Source organism: Jaculus jaculus, chromosome 15, assembly GCF_020740685.1.
Source record: "Jaculus jaculus isolate mJacJac1 chromosome 15, mJacJac1.mat.Y.cur, whole genome shotgun sequence".
NCBI classification, from domain to species: Eukaryota; Metazoa; Chordata; class Mammalia; order Rodentia; family Dipodidae; genus Jaculus; species Jaculus jaculus.
The window spans coordinates 54,102,174-54,125,575 of NC_059116.1; the positions used below are offsets into that span (position 1 = coordinate 54,102,174).

At 37.9% G+C, this 23,402-nt stretch overlaps 1 protein-coding gene and 1 pseudogene across 1 annotated transcript in view; one reads left to right on the forward strand and one right to left on the reverse strand.

Annotated features, from left to right (window-relative positions):
* The window catches only part of Mep1b (meprin A subunit beta), a 45,673-nt gene extending 23,778 nt beyond the window's left edge, over positions 1-21,895 (reverse strand). Inside the window, exons 1-5 of the mRNA XM_004666795.1 lie at positions 21,833-21,895; positions 20,146-20,164; positions 18,884-18,934; positions 18,729-18,767; positions 14,503-14,583 (exon numbers count right to left, since the gene is read on the reverse strand). Coding sequence (XP_004666852.1) covers positions 14,503-14,583; positions 18,729-18,767; positions 18,884-18,934; positions 20,146-20,164; positions 21,833-21,895 — 253 coding nt within the window. The remainder of the gene's footprint in view (positions 1-14,502; positions 14,584-18,728; positions 18,768-18,883; positions 18,935-20,145; positions 20,165-21,832) is intronic.
* On the forward strand, positions 11,049-12,171 carry LOC101594595 (annotated as a pseudogene).
* Positions 21,896-23,402: the final 1,507 nt, after the last annotated feature.

A 23,402-nucleotide genomic window follows, 5' to 3' on the forward strand; every position in this document is an offset into this window, starting at 1 on the left:
ATGTGCTCTCATAGCTCTTTGGATGCATCAATAACATAATTCTAACTCAAAAAAACAAACAAACAAAAAAGAAACAAACAAACAATAAAGATAATGCTTATTCTCCAAGGAGTACTTTTCAAATTGATGCTTGTCAGTGACATTGCTATCACTTGTCCACAGATAAAGCGAGGACCATCTTAATACTTTTTCATCACAACTAAATTAAGTTCTCTCTCTCTCTCTCTCTCTGGAATCTAAATATGCAGCCCAGACTAACCTCACACATACAACCTTTCTGAGTGCTAGCTTGACAGTGTGCACTACCACACCCTGCTCACAACTAAATTTCTTCTATACAAAAGGCTTTCTTGGGCTGGAGAGATGGTTTAGCAGTTAGGCGCTTGCCTGTGAAGCCTAAGGACCCCGGTTCGAGGCTCGGTTCCCCAGGTCCCACGTTAGCCAGATGCACAAAGGGGCGCATGCATCTGGAGTTCGTTTGCAGAGCCTGGAAGCCCTGGCGCGCCCATTCTCTCTCTCTCCCTCTATCTGTCTTTCTCTGTGTCTGTCGCTCTCAAATAAATAAAAAATTAAAAAAAAAAAAAAGGCTTTCTTGACTTCTAGGTAAGATGACAGCATAGGAGCCACACCAAACCAGCCTAGGGAGGGATTTAAACAAAACCACATCAAAATTCACTGTTCTGAAAACTGAAGGAGTGTAGGTTATTCTTAGGCACAGTGGAGAAGCAGGAGAGACCAAGATCCACCAGAAAGAAGGAAAACAGCCAGAATCCCACTGAGATGCTTGAGGCCCGCCAATCCATGTGATCTGCACACCGGCCCAGCACCAGCCACCAGGCGCTCCAAGCGCCCCACAGCGGCACAGACTAAACAAGGGAATTTTGCAACCTCATCAGCCTCCTTGCAAAGTCAAGAAATCTTAAGAAAGACAGCTGAGATCAACTAAGGAGCTACTGAAATGAATAGAAGCAGGACTACATGAGCAACACCAGGTTTTCTGCACTTTCCCATTCCCCTACCATGAACCTCCAGCATTCAGCCCCAGTGGCAGCACATCCAGCACAACTGATCAGAACTCCAGCTCCACAGCACAACACAGAGGGATCAAGGTGGGCACTCAGCATAGATGAGAATGGAAGCAACCCCAATATGTAACAAGGCCAACTGACAAAAAAAAAAAACCCAAAAAAAACAGGTACATAGACCTGCATTGGAAGAGCTGATCTCTCTTTCCATGTCAGGGCAGGTTATGGGTGACATATTCTTGGTTGGCTTTACCATTTTCAAATAAGCTGTATTTGGAGGTTGGATATTGCTGTCTTTAATGCTTTCAGATTTATAAAGCCTTTGTCTTTTGATTATGTAATTATTGGGGGCTGGGTCTGATTCAGATCCAGGCTGACCTGGAACTCAATTCAGAACAGAAATCTCTTCCCAACTGACAGTATTAGGGGTACAGAGCAACACACATCCTTAGGGATTTTGGCTTTATAAGTCTATCTGTTTGTCTTAACCCCACAATTGCATACTCTGTGCTGGTTTTTATTGAATGTGTATATTGATCAGTTGAAGTTTAGAATTTGCCAGTAAATTGTTCTACCCAATCCACTATAATATTTGCGTACCAAGCAAGATCAACACCGAGGATTAATTCTACAGTTAGATTGGGGTACAAGAGCTACACTTGGTACCTTAAACTCATAACCTGAAAATATACATGGGTGGATCACTAAATCTAAGAACACTGTAGATAAGTAGAAACTCCAAGCATCAAATCAATTCAGGGTGCAAAAGTCGCTAAAATATTATACAAGAAACTCAAAAAGGGCTGGAGAGATGGCTTGGCAGTTAAGCGCTCGCCTGTGAAGCCTATGGACCCCGGTTTGAGGCTCGGTTCCCCAGGTCCCACGTTAGCCAGATGCACAAGGGGGAACACGCGTCTGGAGTTCGTTTGCAGTCGCTGGAAGCCCTGGCGTGCCCATTCTCTCTCTCTCTCCTTCTATCTGTCTTTCTCTCTGTGTCTGTCGCTCTCAAATAAATAAATACAATAAAATAAACAAAAAAATATTTAAAAAAAAAAGAAACTCAAAGAATCAAGATAATATAAGACCACCAAAAATTATGAATCCATCAGAAATGATCACTAATGAGACTATTTTAGATAAAATACTTGGCAAAGATGTCAAAAAAGAATGATTGCATCTATACTCAAAGAAATCAAAGGAATCAAAGAAGAAAACAAAGGAATTAAAGAAAACAAACTCCTGAAAGAGAACACAGGAAACCAGCTTAGTGAATTAAGGAAGCCATTATAAGACATGAGTAAGGAAATAGAAATACTGAAGAAAAACCAGGCTGAAATTCTGGCTCTAAAGAATACAGTGAAATTTTAAAAAATAATAATAATCTCTATGGAAAGTCTCACCAGTAGAATGGATGTAGGAGAGAACAGAATATCTAAATGAGCAGACCAAGTGGCAGACCTAATACAGTCCCACAAAGAGAAAGACAAGCGAATAGCAAGGTATGAATGGGAATTTCAAGATATCTGGGACACTATGGAAAAATCAAACTTAAGAATTCAGGGTATAACAGAAGAAGAATTTCAATCCAGAGGTGTAGTAGGTCTTTTCAACAAAATCATAGAAGAAAATTTTCCCCAAATTGGGAAAGAAATGCCAATGAAGATACAAAAAGCTTTTAGAAAACCAAACAGACAAAATCAGGAATGAACCTCTTACCACCATATTATAATTAAACTACTAAAAACACAAACCAAAGAAAATATATTGAAAGCAGTTAGGGAAAAAAAGCACCTACAAAGGCAAGCTCATCAGAATAACTGTAGATTACTCAACACAAACTTTGAAAGCCAGAAAGGACTTGATGTATTCCAAGTTCTGAAAGATAGCAACTGTCAACCAAGATTACTTTATCCTTCAAAGCTATCTATACAAATTGATGGAGAAATAAGGACATTCCACAACAAAAACAGGCTAAAGGAATTTATGACAACTAAACCAGCTCTACAGAAGATACCTGAAGGAATTCTTAATGCTGAAGAGAAAGCAAAACACACACAGGGGGAAATAGGAAAAAATAAACCACACTCAAATAACAGTTAAAACAAACAAGCAAAGGGAAAACAGGAAACACTACAAAATAAGAAAAATGGCAAGAATAAATGCATACCTTTCAATAATAGATCTTAATATCAATGGCTTTTATGTACCATCCAAAAGACATAGGCTTGCAGACTGGATTCAAAGGCAGGACCCTGCCATTTGTTGCCACCAGAAAACTCATATCTCAATAAAAGATAGATACTGTCTTAGGGTAAAAGGATGGAAGATGGTATTTCAAGCAAATGGGCCTAGGAAACAAGTGGTGTTGCTATCCTAATATCTGAGAGGATAGACTTCAAACCAACATTAGTGAGGAAAGATAAAGAAGGTTATTTTAATATGATTAAAGGAACACTCCAACAGGAGGACATTACAATCCTAAGCATACATGACCCTATCATGGGGGCTCCCACTTTCATCAAACAATCACTATTAGACTTACGGTCACAGATAACTCAAACACAATTGTAGTGGGAGACTTCAATGCCCCACTCTCATCAATTGACAGGTCATTCTGGCAAAAAATAAAAACAGAGACGTTTGAATTAAATTATGTCATGGAACAAATGGACCTAACAGATATCTATAGAACATTCCATTCAAATGCTGCAGAATATAATTTTTTTTTCAGGAGCAAATGGAACATTCTGTAAAATAGACCATACAGTAGGACACAAAGCAAATCTCAACAAATACAAGAAAATTGAAATAATCCCTTGTACTCTTTCTGACCACAGTGCAAATAAGCAACAAGTAAAACTACAAAGCATACAGAAATTCATGGAGACTAAACAGTACACTATTGATTGATGAATGTGTCATTGAAGAAATCAGAAAAGAAATCAATAAATTCATGGAATCAAATGATGATAATACAACATATAAAAGCCTTTGGGACACAATGAAGGCAGTACTAAGAGGGAAATTTATGGCTGTAAGTGCCTATATTAAGAAATTAGAGAGTTAACAAATAAACAATTTAGTGTCCACCTTAAGGCCTTGGGAAAAAAGAACAAGGCAAGCCAGGCATGGTGGTGCACACCTTTAATCCCAGCACTTGGGAGGCAGAGGTAGGAGGATTGCCATGAGTTCAAGGCCACCCTGAGATGACAGAGTTAATTTTAGGTCAAACTGGACCAGAGTGAGACCCTACCTCAAAAAACCAAAAAAAAAAAAAAGAACAAGGCAAACCAAAATTCAGTAGACGGGAAGAAATAATAAAGAGTATGGCAGAAATTAAGGAACTTGAAACCAAACCAAAAAAAAAAAAAAAAAAAATCCAAAGAGTCAATGAAACATAGAGTTGGTTCTTTGAAAGAATAAACAAGATTGATAAACCCTTAGCAAATCTGACCAGAAGAAAGAGAGAAGAGACAAAAATTAACAAAATTAGAGATGAAAAAGATAACATTACAACAAATACCAAAGAAATTCAGAAAATCATAAAGACATACTTTAAGAATATATATGCCCCTTAGTTTGAAATCTGAAAGAAATGGATGATTTTCTTGATTCATAAGACCTACCAAAATTGAATCAAGATGAGATAAACCATTTAAATGGACCTATAACAAGTATGGAGATCCATGCAGTTATAAAAAGTCTCCCAACCAAAAAACAAAAAAAATGTCCAGGCCCAGATGGATTTACTGGTGAATTTTACCAGACCTTCATGGACAAACTAACACCACTGCTTATCAAACTTTTCCAGAAAATAGAAAAGTAAAGAATTCCACCAAACTCCTTCTATGAAGCCAGAATTACCCTAATACCAAAACCAGAAAAACATAGATGGAAAAAAGAAAATTATCAACCAATCTCCCTCATGAACATAGATGTAAAAATCCTGAACAAAATATTGGCAAACAGAATACAAGGATATACCAAAAATATTATTCAACCTGACCAAGTAGGCTTTACCCCACAGATTCAGGGATGTTTCAACATATGCAAATGGATAAATGTCATATAAATGATCTGAAAGACAGAAGTCACATGATAATCTTAATAGAACATAAAAGGCATACAACAAAATTCAAAATCCCTTCATGGTAAAAGTATTACAGAAACCAGGATTAGAAGGAACATATCTCAACATAATAAAAGCTACTTATGAGAAAGTTACAGCCAACATAAAACTAAATGGGAAAGAACTTGAAGTTTTTCCACTAAATTCAGGAACAAGACAAGGGCATCCACTATCCCCACTTATATTTAATATAGTACTGGAAGTCTTAGCTATAACAATAAGGCAAGAGATACTCATAAATGGGGTTACAAAGGAAGAGATAAAATTATCATTATTTGCAGATGACATGATTCTATACATAAAGGACCCTAAGGACTCCATCAGCCAACTGTTAGCACTGATAAACACTTTTAGCAATGTAGCAGGATACAAAATGAACACAGAAGTCAGTAGCTTTCCTATACACTAACAACAAACATGCAGAGAGAGGAGAGGTTCTTCCCAGGTTTTGTCTGTTTGGTATTCTAAAAGCTTCTTGTATCTGCATTGGCATTTCTTTCCCAATTTGAGAAAATTTTTCTTCTATGGTTTTGTTGAAAATGCCCACTAAGCTGCTAGATTGAAATTCTTCTTCTACTATTACCTGAATTCTTATGCTTGATCTTTTCATAGTGTCCTGGATATCTTGAAATTCCCATTCATATCTTCCTATTAGGTGTCTTTTCCTCTGTTGGACTGTATTATGTTTCCCACCTCATCTACTAGTTTAGATATTCTGTTCTCTCCTTCATCCATTCTACTGGTGAGACTTTGCAGAATTTCTTATTTGACTGTGTTCTTCAGAGCTAGAATTTCAGCCTGATTTTTATTCAGTCTTTCTATTTTCTTACTCATGTCTTGTAATGGCCTCCTGATTTCATTAAGCTGGTTTCCTGTGTTCTCTTTCAGGAGTTTGTTTTCTTTAATTCTTTGGTTTGCTTCTTTCATTACTTTTATTTCTTTGAGTATAGATACAATCATTTTTTTTTTTTTTTGAAATCTCTCCCATTCACAATTGCCTCAAAATAAAGAAATAAAGTGCTTTGGAGTAAACTTCACCAAGGAAGTGAAGGATCTCTACAATGAGAATTTTAAAACACTCAAGCAAGAAATTGCAGAAGACACAAAGAAATGGAAAGACATCCTGTGTTCTTGGATTGAAGAATCAATATTGTGAAAATGTCAATCTTACCCAAAGCACTCCACACATTTAATGCAATCCCCATTAAAATTCTAATGAATTCTTCACAGAAATAGAAAAAGCAATCCTGGCTTCCAGTTAATAGGCAGCATAGGAACCACATCAAAGCATCCCAGAGGAGAAAAAGCAAAAAAAAAAAAAAAAAAAAAAAAACAGCAAAATACACTCTCCTATTAAAAAGTGAGGTGTATAGGAAACTACCTATGGCAGCACAGATGTAGGAGAGAACCAGAGCATCTAGAGCCCACATAGGCAAGAAGAAATGGCTCCAGCAGTGGTGACACCAGGTCCGTGGTGGCAGCAGGTCCACTCGGCCACAGCTGCAAGGCTCAGCTTCAGCCATAGGAAAATGCAGGTGAGGGAATTCTCCACTCACACTGGAGCTCCATGAAAACTCAAGAAATGTGAAGGTAGGACCACAGAAAACAATGAAGGAGCAGATCACGAGGTAGAGGAGCATGTGAACCAGTGGGAGAACTATAGCCTCCATCCACAGCCTCCCCTCCTCCATTGCCAGTACAAGCAACAGCAAGCACCACAGACCTGGGGTATGGGGCTCACAGCAACCAGTACCAGTGACCAGAGCAACAATCTAGTGACACAGCCAGACTACTTGAACCCACAGTGCACCAAAGAGGGACCCAAGTAGGAGCTGAGACCAAAATTATCCCAAAAGGTAGCTGGGATTACACCAGGTCAGTACCCACCAAATAAGCCTGGTATTATAGCCCTGAACCAGAAGTGCTAATTGCACCTTCCATATCAGGATAAATTATACATTAAATCTGATGGATGGTCAGATTTGCCATCCTTAAATAAGTTATATTTTGGGCTTTTTTAAATTTTGGGTTGTTTGTTGCTTCCTGATTTATAGTGGCTTTGTTTCTTCTGTTGTTCATTAGGGAAGGGTCTCACTTGGTCACAAGCTGACTTGGAACCCTCAGAAAGATCATTCACCCTTACTAAGTAGGCCTTATCCCAGAGATGCAGGGATGGTTCAACATATGCAAATCGATAAATGTAATACATTACATAAATGGACTGGAGGACAAAAATTACATGATCATCTCATTAGATGCAGAGAAAGCATTTGCCGAAATCCAACATCAATTCATGATAAAAGTCCTACAGAGACTGGGAATAGAAGGAACATATCTCAATATAATAAAAGCTATTTATAACAAGCCTACAGCCAACATATTACTAAAGGGGGGAAAACTGGATGCTTTTCCACTAAAATCAGGAACAAGACAAGGGTGTCCACTGTCCCTACTTTTATTTAATATACTACTGGAAGTCTTAGCCATAGCAGTAAGGCAAGAGATATGCATAAAAGGGATACAAATTGAAAGGAAGAGATCAAGTTATCATTACATAAAGGACCCTAAAGACTCTACCAGAAAACTGTTAAAGCTGATAAACATCCATAGCCATGTAGCAGGATACAAAATAAATACACAGAAATCAGTAGCCTTCCTACATGCTCATAACAAACACACAGAGGATGAAATCAGAGAATCACTCCCATTCAAATTGCATCAAAAAAGATAAAGTATCTTGGAATAAACTTAACCAAGGAAGTGAAGGATCTCTACAATGAAAACTATAAAACACTCAAGTGAGAAATTGCAGAAGATACTCGGAAATGGAAAAACATCCCTTGTTCCTGGATTGGAAGGATCAATACTGTGAAAATGGCAATCTTACCAAAAGCAATCTACACATTTAATGCAATCCCCATCAAAATTCAAATGGCATTCTTCATGGAAATAGAAAAACAATCCAAAAGTTCATTTGGAATCACAAAAAACCTTGAATATCTAAAATAATGCTGAGCAACAAAAATAAGGCCGGTGGTATCACCATACCTGATTTTAACATATACTACAGAGCCATCGTAACAAAACAGCATGGTAGTGGCACAAAAGCAGACACGTAGATCAGTGGAACAGAAGAGAGGACCCAGATGTAAGTCCAGGTAGCTGTAGCCACCTGATATGCTACTAAAAATGCCAAAATACTCATTGGAGAAAAGACAGCCTCTTTAGCAAATGGTGCTGGGAAAACTGGATATGTATCTGTAGAAGGATGAAAATAGATTCTTCTGTCTCTCCATGCACAAGAATTAAGTTCAAATGGATTAAAGGCCTTAACATCAGGCCTGAAACTCTGAGACTGCTAAAGGAAAAAGTAGGGGAAACCCTTCAACATATTGATCTTGGCAAAGACTTTCAGAATATAGCCCCTATTGCCCAGGCAATAAAACCACAGATTAACCACTGGGACTTGGTGAAATTACAGATTTTTTACTGCAAAGGACCCTGTGAATAAAGCAAAGAGGCAACCTACAGAATGGGAAAAAAAATCTTTGCCAGCTAAACTTCTGATAGAGGATTAAATAATAAGAAATCAAACAAACCAATTAAAAATGGGCTATGAAACTAAATAGAGAGTGCTCAAAGGAAGAAATACGGATGGCATATAAGCATCTTAAAAAATGTTCTACAGGCTGGAGAGATGGCTTAAGTGGTAAGGTGTTGGCCTGCAAAGCCAAAGGATCCCGGTTCAATTCTCCAAGACCCATGTAAGCCAGATGCACAAGGGAGCACATGCATCTGGAGTTTGCTTGCAGTGGCTGGAGGCCCTGCGTTGCCCATTCTCTCCCTCTATCTGTCTCTCTCTCTCAGCCTCTGTCTCTGCCTCTTTCTGTCAAATAAATAAATGAAATAAAAAATTTAAAAATTTAAAAAATGTTCTACATCCCTAGTCATCAGGGAAATGCAAAGTAAAAGTACATTGACATTCCATCTCATTCATGTCAGATTGCCTACCATCATGAAAACAAATGACCATAAATGCTGGTGAGGATGTGGTAAAAGAAGAACCCTTATACACTGTTGGTGGGAAAGCAATCTGGTCCAGTCATTGTGGAAATCAGTGTGGAGGTTCCTAAGACAACTAAAAATACCATATGACCCAGCTATAGCACCCCTAGGCACATATCCTGAGGACTTATCTCATTATCTTAGAGATGCTTGCTCAACTATGTTTATTGGTGCTCAATTCACAATAGCTGGGAAATGGAACCAGCCTAGATGTCCCTCAACTGATGAGTGGATAATGAAGATATGGCATATTTATACAATGGATTTCTACTCAGTGGTAAAGAAAAATGAAGTTATGAAATTCTCAGGAAAATGGATGGATCTTGAAAGGATTATACTAAGTGAGGTAACCCAGGATCAGAAAGCCAAATGTCACATGTTCTCTCTCATTTGTGGATCCTAGCTAAAGATGACTGGACTTCGGTGTGAGTAGGAAGAAAACTCAGTAGCAAAGGCCAGTAAGCTAGAAAAGAGATACAAAAGGAAGAGAAATTAAGGGAAGGGTACTTAATAGGATGGTATTGGATATATGTAAGTAAAAGAATAGAGTAATGGGGTGAAAAGGCCCAAGAAAGGTCAGGGGAAGAGATTGATAAAGGAAAGGTGGAGGGAAGGCTAATCAAAATCTAAGAAGATACAAATAAATCATATGGACACCTCTAATAGACAAAACAATTTTGAGCAACAAAAATAAGTGGTAGCCAGGTGTGGTGGCTCACACCTTTAATCCTAGCACTCGGGAGGCAGAGGTAGAGGATCGCCGAGAGTTCAAGCCCACCCTGAAACTACTAGTGAATTCCAGGTCAGCCTGAACCAGAGTGAGACCCTACCTCAAAACAAACAAACAAACAAACAAAACAAAAAGTCTGGCAATATCACCATTCCCAATTTTAATCTATATTACAAAGCCATAGTAATAAAAACAGCATGGTACTGGCCCAAAGACAGACATGTAGATCACTGCAACAGAATAGAGGGCCCAGATGTTAATCCAGCCAACTACAGCCATCTGATTTTTGACAAAAATGCCAAAAATATTCCCTGGAAAAAAGATAGCCTCTTCAACAAGTGGTGCTGGGAAAATTGGATATCTATATGTAGGAGGATGAAAATAGATCTTTGTCTTTCTCCATGCACAATAATCAAATCCAAGTATATCAGGGACCTTAATTTAGACTTTAAACTGAAATTTCTAGAGGAAAAGGTAGGGGAAACCCTCCAATATATTTGCATAGGCAATAACTTTCTGAATATAACCCCAATTGCTCAAGAAATAAAACCACTAATCAACTACTGGGATCTCATGAAATTACAAAGCTTTTGTACAGCAAAGGACACTGTGAATAGATCAAAGGGACAGCCTGCAGAATAGGAGAAAATCTTTGCCAGCTACACATCTGAGAGAGTATTAATATCTAGAATATACAAAGCACTCAAAAAAAAAAACCAATTAAAAAATGGGCTATGGAACTAAATAGAGAGTTCCCATTGGGAGAAATACAGATGGCATATAAATATTTAAAAAATGTGTTCTGCTGGGGAGGGGATATGATGGAGAATGGAGTTTCAAAGGGGAAAGTGGGGGAGGGAGGGTATTCTCATAGGATTTTTTTTTATAATCATGGAAGTTGTTAATAAAAATTTGAAAAGCTTGCACCTAGTGATGCGGTGGCAGCGTCGGCCGCTGAGAAGGGCGGAGAGTTCCTGGTGAAGTTGGGGGAGGGCGTCGTATCGGCATCGGGAGGAGCCATGGTCTGAACTACAAGTGGGAAGTTGGTGTGCTGCTTACCGCTAGTCCCCGGAGCAGCGGCGTGAAGTCGTGAGATCACCTCAGAAAGACTGGCTTTGAAATTTACAAACCATGGAGACAACTCAAGAAACTGTCCAAAGAATTCTTCTAGAGCCCTACAAGTATTTGCTTCAATTACCAGGTAAACAAGTAAGAACCAAACTCTCACAGGCATTTAATCACTGGCTCAAAGTTCCTGAAGACAAACTGCAGATTATCATTGTAGTGACAGAAATGTTGCATAATGCCAGCTTATTCATTGATGATATTGAAGACAACTCAAAACTCCACCGTGGCTTTCAAGTGGCACACAGCATCTATGGAATTCCATCTGTCATCAATTCTGCCAATTATGTGTACTTCCTTGGCCTAGAGAAAGTATTAACCCTTGTTCACCCAGATGCAGTGAAGATTTTCACTTGCCCGCTGTTGGAGCTCCATCAAGGACAAGGCCTGGACATTTACTGGAGGGACCATTACATTTGTCCCATGGAAGAGGAGTATAAGGCTATGGTCCTGAAGAAAATGGGTGGACTGTTTGGGTTAGCAGTAGGGATCATGCAGCTCTTCTCTGACTACAAAGAAGACTTAAAGCCACTGCTTAACACACTCGGGCTCTTCTTCCAGATCAGAGATGACTATGCTAACCTGCACTCCAAAGAATACAGCGAGAACAAAAGCTTCTGTGAAGACCTCACAGAGGGAAAGTTCTCATTCCCGACTATCCATGCCATCTGGTCAAGGCCAGAAAGCAGCCAGGTGCAGAACATCCTGCGACAGAGAACAGAAAACATAGATATTAAGAAATACTGTGGAGCCGGGCGTGGTGGCGCACGCCTTTAATCCCAGCACTCGGGAGGCAGAGGTAGGAGGATTGCCATAAGTTCAAGGCCACCCTGAGATGACAGAGTTAATTCCAGGTCAACCTGGACCAGAGTGAGACCCTACCTTGAAAAACCAAAAAAAAAAAAAAAAAAAAAAAGAAAAGAAAAGAAATTCTGTGTACATTACCTTGTGGATGTAGGTTCTTTTGAATACACTCAGAACACTCTTAAAGAACTTGAATCTAAAGCCTATGAGTAAATTGAGGCCTGTGGTGGGAACCCCAGCCTAGTGGCTCTAGTAACCATTTAAGTCAGATGTTCAGAGAAGAAAATCAGTGAATAATAGGAGCTATTTTTTATTGGGCCTAATAGCTTTGTTCATCATTTGGATTATTTGTCTTTTAGCCTGTTACCTTTTCAAGCTATGAGTTTCCAAAAACTGAGTAGATAGAGAAGTGATGTGAGTGAAGTTGTGTCAATGCTGAAATGCCTCCGTGCATAAAACACAAACTGAGAGAAAGGGAGCCACATTTATATAGGCCATGTGTGACCAGCACAAGCTGCTGTGGCAGGACACTGCCTGGCTCTGCCTAAGTGCACCACTGTTCTGACTTTGTCAATAAAACTGACTATCTTCCAAAAAAAATTGAAAAAAATGTGTTCTGCATCTTTAGCCATCAGGGAAATGCAAATTAAAACTATTTTGAGACTCCATCTCACTCCTGTCAGAATGGCTACCATCAAGAAAAAAATGGCAATAAATGTTGGAGAGGATATAGGAAAAGGGGAACCCTTCTATACTGTTGGTGGGAATATAATCTGGTACAGCCATTGTGGAAATCAGTGTGGAGGTTCTTGATACAGCCTATAATAGATTTACCATATGATCCAGCTATAGCACTCCTAGGCGTATATCCTAATGACTCTTCTCACTACCTTAGACATACTTGCACAACCATGTTTATTGCTGCTCTACTCACAATTGCTAAGAAATGGAACCAGCCTCCACAGATGAATGTATAATAAGATGTGGTACATTTACACAATGGAGCTCTATTCAGTAGTAAAGAAAAATGAAATTATGAAATTTGTAGGGAAATGGATGGCTCTGGAAAGGATTATACTAAGTGAGGTAACCCAGGAGTCAAACGTTGCATGTTATCTCTCATATGTGGATCCTGGGTACAAACGTATATACTTGTGTATGAGCTGGAAACAAAAATCAGTAGAAGAGGCCAGTAAGCTAGAAAAAGGCTTTAAGGGAGGGAGAAGAGGCAGGGTCTTAATGGGATGTATTGTATATATGTAAATAGAAGAACAGATTACAGGGAGGGGAAAGGCCTAGGCAAGGCCAGGGGAAGAAATATTTAGAAGAAGAGCAGAGGGAGGGTCAATCAAAATTCAAAATATTCTGAATAAGACATATGAAAACCTACTTTTTTGAATAATGGCACATCCAGAAGTCATAGATTGTTACTAGAAAATTTTCACTGCCAGGGATGGGATACCTCCCAGTGAGCTGTTGGTCAGGGAGGTCCCTGTTTCCTCCAAAACATTACAAGCTACTGCTAAGGCCCTTGGTTTCCCATGAGAAAGAGATGGTAAGACACTATTGCTAAAGACTTCACATGCCTGAGTGGCAAAGTCACTGAAAAATCAAGCCGGTGATGAGCAGAAAACCTTCTTTCTATAGATAAACCAATTGAAAGCTGGGAAAAAATGTACTGTATGTAGCCCTATGTTAGACAGAAACCATCAGCGGTGAAAACAGTGGACACTTGAAGCCTCAAGTTTGGCCAGACAAGCCAAATAACTGAACAAGTGCAATAGTAGCATGTCTCATCTGAGGGAAACCAACTGCTTTCTAATTGGACTGAAGGTCTGCTCTATGGGAGGGAATACATGCCTGGTATTGAAAACCTAATCAAAACCCTATGGCAGGAGCAGTCATGAGCCTTAGGGGTATAAAGCCTGCTCTTGTCTGGATAAATGTATATATTGTTCTCACCAAACCACCCTGAAAGCACTACACTTAATGTCTGTAAATATAAAAGTGGTCAATAAAAAATTTTGAAAAAGGCTTTCTTTACTTTTGGATTAGGTTCTTCTGACATTTTAGTAATTTAATACTAAACTAACAGCATTATTTATTTCATGAGTCAATAATTACAAAAGGCAGTGGATTCTTGTCCACTTAATGACATGACAAAATAAAATGTTGGCCAAACATCACCATTCTCTAAAATTTTATTTGGTTGGTTATTTTAATTTTTTTATCCATATAAATCCTGAGCAGGTCTGTAGATGTAGCTCAATGGTAGAACATCCACCTAGCATGCACAAGGCTCTAGTGTTCAATACCCAGCATGGAAATCAATTAATCATCAAAAACCTGGACATAGAAAAGAACTGGACTTACAGAAAACCACTGCTTTAAAATGAAGAGTGGGTCAATCATGCTAGCATCCAATTAGGTTAGTAAGCAATCTATCCATGTTGATTGAATTGATAGTTATGTTGGTCAAAATACAGCATATATTCAGGCAGAATCACAAAAGTACTTTTGACTCTTCATCTTGGTTACCTTTAAGCTAAGAACAAAGCCACACAAGGCCATCCTTATAGGCAGGAATATATAGTAGCTATAGATATTCCAGGGCACATACTAACCCAAGCTGTCTTCCAGAACATATGGAATGGTATTAGGCCATCTATAGTTTTCTCCAATGATGGAATTTCTATATTGTGCCTGTCAAAAATAAATTTGAAAGAAATAGTTAAATGAATTAGACAAAAACTATCAATGATCAACCTAGAAATAAACAAATGTATAGCTCTTCCAGCTAGCCCAAACTAATAGTGTATGTATCCTAATTTTATCATAACATAATGAAATTCTAAGAAAAATGTCTAATTTCTATCATTAATTTTGGTGATAAAGATAATGCAGAAGTTGGAAACCTAACTAAACCTAGTAGATTTTCAGAAATCAAAAATGCTAGCTATTAAAATACACAAGTAAGTAATAGCAAAAGCTCAGAAATATAAATGTCATAATGTTAATAAAACTCAGACATAAAGTGGTTGAAAGTTTTCAAAAACTTTAGAAGTATTTTGAATTTTATAATATAAAATGAACAATATTTCATAATTCTAGAGAACAAGAATTTCATGGCAATAAATCTAGTCTGTGTCTTTGTGGAGCTTTTATCTGAAGGAATATGTTGGGTTGTAGTGATTGTCTACTTATTAAGACCTAGAATCACCTGTGATTATATAGATTAGGTTAGCCTCTGTGCATGTCTATGAAGCATTATCCAGAGTAATTAAGTTAACAGTATCCCATGGGCTGGTGTCCTGGTGTAAAAAGAAGAAAGCAGACTGAGCAGCAGCATTCATGGCTTTCTGCACCCTCACCATAGACTAAATTTGGTCAGCTGTCTCAAGTTCCTGCCCCAGTGCCTTCCTTGCCATGACAGACTGTAAACTCAACTGTAAACTAAAATAAACCCTTCCTCCCCTAAACTAATTTTTGTCCCAGCAATAAGAAGGGAAGCAACAGTTGGAAATAAACCAAAAGTTAATCAAGATGAATTTAAGAGTTGCAGAAGAAAACAAGAAGATGAGGACAAGAGTGAAGCAGAGCACATTCGATAAAGTGACTATGAAGGTCTTCTGACATTATAGCAAAAATAAAAGGCTGAAACAGAAGTGCAAGTTCAAGGTGTGCCTTATCTGAAAATTTAAAACAAGAGTGATCCTGAATCAAAATGAGCCTTGGGCAGATCCTCAGAGCAAAGCAAGCAGTGAGTTCTCTAGTTCTTATGATATGTTTGTGATGTTCTGAATATGTGTTCAGTACTAAAAGAATAAGAAATAAAAAAATAAGTTTAGAGAATAGAGAAGATGGAGAGAAAGGAGAGAGGAGGAAAGGAAGACATCAATTAAATCATCAAGGCCTTGAGCCCTCAGCTATTTGGGAATTATTCTAAATGCAATCAGAAACTGTTGAAGAGTTTCAAACCAGGAATGAAATGGTGCCATCACCTTTGTAAAAAATGGCTTTGTTATGGGAAATGGTAACAAGTGCAAGGTGGAATGGATTATAGGAGGCCGAAGGATCATTGGAGCTCACTGGCCAGTTAGTCTTAATCTATTTTCAAACTTCAATCCAATTAAAAGTTCCATCTCAAAAAACTGAGTAGGACCTGAGGGATATCACCTTAGACTGTCCTCTACCTCAACACATGTGCACACACACATGAACCTGCACACACAAACAAAACCAGAAAGATACAAGAAACAGATGATGGGGCTTGAATTAAGTTGATAGAAAAAAAGTTGTCACCTCAGGATCATACTGAAAACAAGATGACAGAAGGCATTGGTAGGACAAGAGTGGGGACAAACAAAAATCAAAGGTGACTCTTAAAGTTATTATTTATTTCATTGAGTGGAATGAGGAGGAGATGATGACTTTTCAAAGAGGGAAGACTAGAGAGGAAGACTCCTTGAGGTCAGAGGACACCTTGTGGACATTATATGTAGTAGTAAAATTGGCAGACAGACTTCTCTGGAGTCTGGAGGTCAGGGGCAAGACAGGACTAGAGTATTACATAATTGAATAGAGATGACACTGGAGCCCTGGCTCAGATGAGGTAGAGAAGCTGAGGGAAAAGAAAGAGCCCAGGAGGAAGCCTTTAAACTATAGCTCTGTTCTTTTCTTCATCTTCCTTTCTCTTTGTGATAAGTACTCTACCACTAAGTTATATGCCCAGCCCTTTTTTTTTTTCCTTTTTTGTTTTGAGACTGGCCCAAACAGACCTTGAACTTTTTGTTTTATTTGAGAGTGACAGAGGCAGAGAGAGAGAGAGAGGGAGAGGGAGAGAGAAAGAGGCAGATAGAGAGAGAGAGAGAGAGAGAATGGGTGCACCAGGGCTTCCAGTCACTGCAAATGAACTCCAGACATGTGCACCCCCTTATGCATCTGGCTAACATGGGTCCTGGGGAATAGAGCCTTGAACCTGGGTCCTTAGGCTTCACAGGCAAGCGTCTAACCGCTAAGCCATCTCTCCAGCCCCAGACCTTGAACTTTTGATCCTCCTGTCTTACCTTCCCAAGTACGTTAGACTACAGATGTCCACTACTAAATCTATTTGGGGGGGAAATTGAGGAGTAAGAGCAGTGTTGAGGGGGGGTGAGGAGAAACAGCAGTGTTTGGAGGATATCAGGGAGTAACAACAGTGCTTCTGTGGGGGTGTTGAGAAGTAACAGCAGTGTTGGTGGATTAAGAAGTAACATAACTTGGGCTGGAGAGATGGCTTAGTGGTTAAGTTGCATGCTTACAAAGACTAAGGACCCAAGCTCTATTCTCCAGGTCCCACATAAGCCAGATGCACATGGTGGCACATGCATCTGGAGTTCGTTTTCAGTGGCTAGAGGCTCTGGGGCTTCCATTTTCACTCTCTGTTTTTCTCCCACACCCCTCTCTCTTTAATAAATAAAAATAAATCTTTTTAAAAAAAAAAAAAGCACAGCTAAAGCTGGAAGTTAAAAAGGAAGTAACATAACTTTCTGTGAGGGAGTTGAGGAGTAACAGCAGTGTTTCTGGGGGGAAGGTTTGAGGAGAAACAGCAGTGTTTCTGGGGGGGTTGTTGAGAAGAAATAGCAATGTTTGGGTATTTGAGGAATAACAGCAGTGTTTATGCTGGGGCAGTGTTTCTTATATTCAGGCAATTGACTCAAGAGTGTGTTGAGAGAAAAACAGAATTTTGAACAAAAAAGAAGTCCTACTGGATACTTTTCACGTCCAAGAGCATGCATAATGGTGAATTTTGAACCATCTTTTCAACAAGTCTTTTCTATTTTTTAAGTTAATACACTCTCCAACAAAATAACATTCATTAACACATCCTTGAGAAAGCATTCCTGTTTTAGTCTACTATTGTCAAAGGATAGTAAATTTATAAATCTTTTTGAAGGCTGACATGGCTCAGTGGGAGATAACCTGCCTGTCTTTTTGAATCTAACAGACAATAAATACATCATGTCTTTTTCTGAGTAAATAAGATAATGAATTTTTAAGTCAAGTATGATTACACATGTCTTTAATTCCAGTCCTTGAGATGTAAAGGGGGTGGTAGCAGGTGGATCAAGTTGAAGGTTATCCTCAGCTACATAGCAAGTTTAAGGCAAACCTGGGCTACATGAGACTTTATTTCAAAGACAAAATAAGTCCCCTAAATTTATATGTGCATCCATTAGCACTCTGAAAACAGATTTGGAAAGACCTTTAATTATAAGTACTATGTTTAGATGCGATTGGGGGAGAAGTAAAAAATTCTGTTCTTTTTGATAAAAAGCCCAAGGCATTGGAGACGTTTACAAATTCAATTTAATTTTGCATCAACTAGATTGAATCAGTAATTTTTCTGTTTATTTGTTTCTTTGCTTAATCATTTATGTATGTGTGTGTATATGCCAGAGTCTTTTGCCACTGTAAACAAATGCCAGGTGCTTGCAGCATTTTTTGTATCTGGCTTAATGTGGGTGCTTGGAAAATTGAACCTAAGTCAGCAGGCTTTTTAGGCAAGTGCCTTTACACACAGAACCATCTCCCCAGTCCTTGTTTTTAAATAACAAGTTTCTATATTCCTCCAATAATGAAAGTTAACAAGATCAAATCAAAGATGGTAAGTTAGGAAGGTTTATCCACAAAGAAATCTGAGTAATGGAGGATAAAAGCATTGTTATATTTTCCTTTTGAGGACAACGTTTTATTTAGTATATGTGTCACTGTAATTTTGTGCCCAGAGATGGTGATCATAACAATGTCTATGCTGCCCATGATTCATAGACGATTTTTCTTTGCATTGCTGCAATGCAACTTACCCCATCAAGTTGGATGTCTCCTTCAAAAAGATCCAGTCCTAACCCTAGAAATAGAGTGAAGACAAAAATTTATAATAGTACATTGGATTTAAAATTTCCATGTAAAAATAATGTTTTTTTTAATCCACAAAAAAGCTTGGAAAATTAAAAATCCACAAACCTTCATTGATATCAAATATGTCCTGATCAGTTCCCCCATCTATATCTTTGACTAAAATAATGAAGAAAAACATTGAATATTATGTTCATGAAAGGATAAATAATATTAATCATATAATCAGAATGAAACAAGTTTATTTTGCTTCAGGTGACACTAGATCATGCATTGATTAGTTGAGTGATACCCAACCATGCCAGGCTAGGAACTAAAGAAAAAAGTGTGTGTATATATGTGTGTGTGTGTACAAGTGTGAGCCTGTTGGTCTTTGTTTTCCACCTTCTTTGAGACAGGATCTCTTTTTTTATTTGTTTTTTGTTTTGTTTTGTTTTTGTTTTTTGAGGTAGGGTCTCACTCTAGTCAAAGCTGACCTGGAATTCACTATGTAGTCTCAGGCTGGCCTTGAACTCATGGCAATCCAACTACCTCTGCCTCTTGAGTGCTAGGATTAAAGGCATGCGCCACCACGCCCGGCTGAGACAGGATCTCTTGTTGACAAATTTCAAGGGATTCTCTTGTCTCTACCTTCCATCTTGTTGCAGGCACTCTGGCATTATAGATGTGCATTACCACTACTGCATCTGGCTTTATGTGGGTTCTGGGGATATGAACTCATTTCCTAATGCCTGTGCAGCAAGCACTTTACTCACTGAGCCATTTCACCAGCCCCAAGAAAGGAGTTTTGCATATGAACTCTGTCCTATCCACATCCCTTGAATGGCAAATATCTTCAGGAATAAGAAATTGTTCAATCTGAATTACTAGTAAGTATAACTTACAGACAAGACTAAATAATTACATTAAATAGGAAACAAATGTCTAAAATTGTTCAGAGTATGCTTTGTAATTCTCAAGAAAAATTCTTAAAATAATTTTTGCTCTTTGAAATTACAAAAAAAGAGGGATGATCATGCTATCAAATATCTGTGCATGCAACTGAATAGGACTATTTCACAAAAAAACAACAGAAGCAATAGTAACAAGACTACATGAATCTATGTGCAAAACACTGTAATTGGCCTTCCCTATTCCACCACCTATTTTTCTGTTGAGCATAATTGAATAGATAGCCAAATAAATGTTTCTGGTTAATCAAGACCAAGTCTGTATTAGATCAAAGTTCAGTGCAGTGTCTCATCTATTCTGCATGTGTCATTATGCAGTATGCTTAAATGCTTAGTGTTAAATATGTTCTCAGTTCTATTGTGATTATCCACATAACTTTCTTTTATTATAACCTAGAGAAAAACTCAAAATAGACTCACCAAAGTTTTCTGGAGTTGGCTAGGAAATAAAAAACATTTAAAAAGTTATCATGCCCATGGTAGAAACAGTATGACTTAGTTCCAATATTTTTTTTAATTCGTTTGAGACTGGGTCTCACATTGTAGTTCAAGTAGAACCCATTATGTAGCCCACATTAATTTAACACCGAACTCGCTGTACTCCTTGTACCACAGCCTCCCAAATGCTGGGGTGACAGGCATGAGCCATTATGCCCAGCTTTGGTCTAAATTTACAACAAGGAATTTTTTCTTTTGGTTAATGTTGCATCTCTCAAGATAGCAAAATTTGAATCTAAGATGATGTTTTGACTGGAGAGTATCTTTTTCTTCTTATGGAAATTGAAACTGCCTGCTAAATGAATGTGAAGGTAAAGGAAACAAATCAACTTCAAAGCTGGACAATTCTAAAACTACATTCCCCATGTTGAAATGGTATTGTAATTTATAACAAGGAAATTTTATTTAAGGTCTCATTAATTATGTTTTGTTTATCTCTCCCCAAAGTCTACATTCAAAGACATCAAATAAATAATGAAATTATCATTGATTTTATTGTGTATATAAACAGTCCATAAATAACCAGTGAGTTATATGCCCAAGGGAAAAATAATGAATCAATCTGAGAAATTTCTTAATTGGTGTGCCATTGAAAAGGCTAACAGTACTGGTAGACATAGATGTGGCTATGTTCCTCAGTTCTCTAACAGGGTAGCTTAGTTCACATTCCTAATACTCAATCTGTAACTATGACCAATACCTGCTTTTCATGGACATTGTGTGTTACATTATACAATGGGAAAGCACATTGTAAAACATAATGACATGCCACACAAGTGTAAAGTAAAATTACATTTCAATACAGCCTACTATGTTGTAACATAGAATCACTTGCAGTATTTGACTAAGCTTGGGAATGAACTGGTTAGATGGTTTCTATCACTTTTGATATTAGCAAGTGCCCTGGTTGTCTCATACCATAACTACACACAGCACACACTCATTAAAGAATACTGACACATCTATGAAATAAAAAGTTCTCAAGTGTTTACTCCTAGTAGCAGTTAAACATATCTGAAATGGTAGCTCTCTCATGTGCAGTGCTCTATCTCCTATTGATAAACCATTGGCTCAATGTAATCACTATTATTTAAAACCACAATTAGAGATTTTCCTTCAACCATTGGAAATTTCATGTAAGACTTGAATTGGTTTGTGGTACAAGCTGTCTATCACTGCTAAAGGATTAGTTTAAATTGATAAAGACATAGAAAAAATACCATGCTATAAAACTTGGTAAATATTGATGATGCTCATATCAACATTTTCATTCATGTCAAGTTACTCTAGTAACAAACCCTTATTTCATTCAGCATCAAAACTAGAATGACTTTCAGGATTCATATTCTCCATTTTATCAAAGAAACCTGTCTTACCACAAGAAGCAGAAAAAAAAAAACAAGCTTTATGTTAAATATCTCTGATTCTCTTTGTTGGGGCTGTTTCCTCTGCCTAATATCAGTTAAGATAAGCATTTACTCAAGATAAACACAATATCACTTAAAATAAACATTTTTAAGTATGCAAAAAAATAAAAAACAAATTATCACATAATGAATGAAAACAACTGCCCCCATTATTTTTTAATTGTTTCTGCATATTTTCTTACCAAACCAGCAACCAGAAGAAAGATGCCAAAGATCAGAAACCAAGACAGACACCAGGAACCCATATTGTAGCTCCAAATTCAAAGTTGCAAGCTATGACATTCAGAATATAGCTGGCCTTTTAAAAGGCAAACATCATAACTTATAGCCTTTGATCTCAATGATCCATCTTACAGGTCATCTTGCTGCTGTAGTAAATGCCAATCAAGGAGTTAAAGTCCAGATTCCCTAACACACCTTTTTCTTTTTCTTTACTGTGCCAACAACAACCAATAGCTAAAACCTGTTAATGAAATACCTTCTCTGATATATGCATACTTGTTCCCAAGTCTACTAAATATACCTGAGAAAAACAAAATTTTAGCCTTTATTGTTCAAATAATACATACTTAGGAGGCTTTTTCAATCCAGATAGTCCTATGCTACCTTAATATATGTAGGTAATATTCACATGTGTTTAATCACTCATGCATTTACTAAAATTTTATTGATGAGCCTGCAATTTCCTGAATTACAAAGATCATTTAACTTTTCTAGATGTGGACATATTTGATAATCACATATAAAGTAAAATAGATATATCACTCCTGAAAGTTCACTAGCATTAGGAGTTATGAATAGTCAGCAGGTTGCTAATAAAACAATGATTCCCATACATCTCTTCATTCTTTCACATATTTTCTTTTCTTTCTTAGGATATTTCTAACTTCTTTTGGAAACAGCACACTAACTCAGCCCCCATGAGGTTACTTACCTGACATAATCATTTTGAAGTACTATTTACTACATTTTTCACTGTTTTCCTTCAGGTTAGTCTTTTTCCCCATTTTGTGATAATTTGAAGGGTAGCAAAAGGTATGTGCTTTAGACAAAGATTTAGAATAATGCTATTTGAACATGGGAAAGCTATTAAGCCATTCTCTGCCCAAGGGTGGGAGAAGGCTGAAAAGGGAAAAAAGTTCAAGGCCAAGTGTGATAGCTGTGATTCTAACACTCAGGAGGCTAAAACAGAAGAGTTCCAGGCCAGTCTGGGCTACACACAAACAAGCTAGGGAAGTAACTGTCTCAAGTGCTTGCATAATATGTACAAAGCCCTAGAATTAATCCCAACAGCCCCCCACCCCAAAAAAAGAAGATATGAGGCTGGGTGTAGCTCAGTGGTGAAGAGCCTAGCATACACAATGCCCTAGATTTGATCTTTAGCGCACTCACACACACACACACACACACACAAAGTCAATATGGATCAATCTCTCACTTCCTGAGACTCTCTTGATAGTTTAATAGAACCCAAAAATCAAATGGTTCAATTTTGTGGCTGGAGTCCTAAGGAAGCAACAATACAGACAAAAGGATGTCTTGGGAAGAAGACAGTAACTCTTGTGAGGCTAAGGGAGGCACAGAAGTGTCAGAGAAGAGTCAGGGATGGTGGCTCACACTTGGAGTCCAGTACTCAGGAAGGTGAGGCAGGAAGATCACTGAGTTCAAGGCCAGATTTGGCTCCAGAATGAATTCCATGTCAGTCTATTCTAGAGTAAATCCCTGCTGAAGAAGAAGGACAGGAGAGGAAGG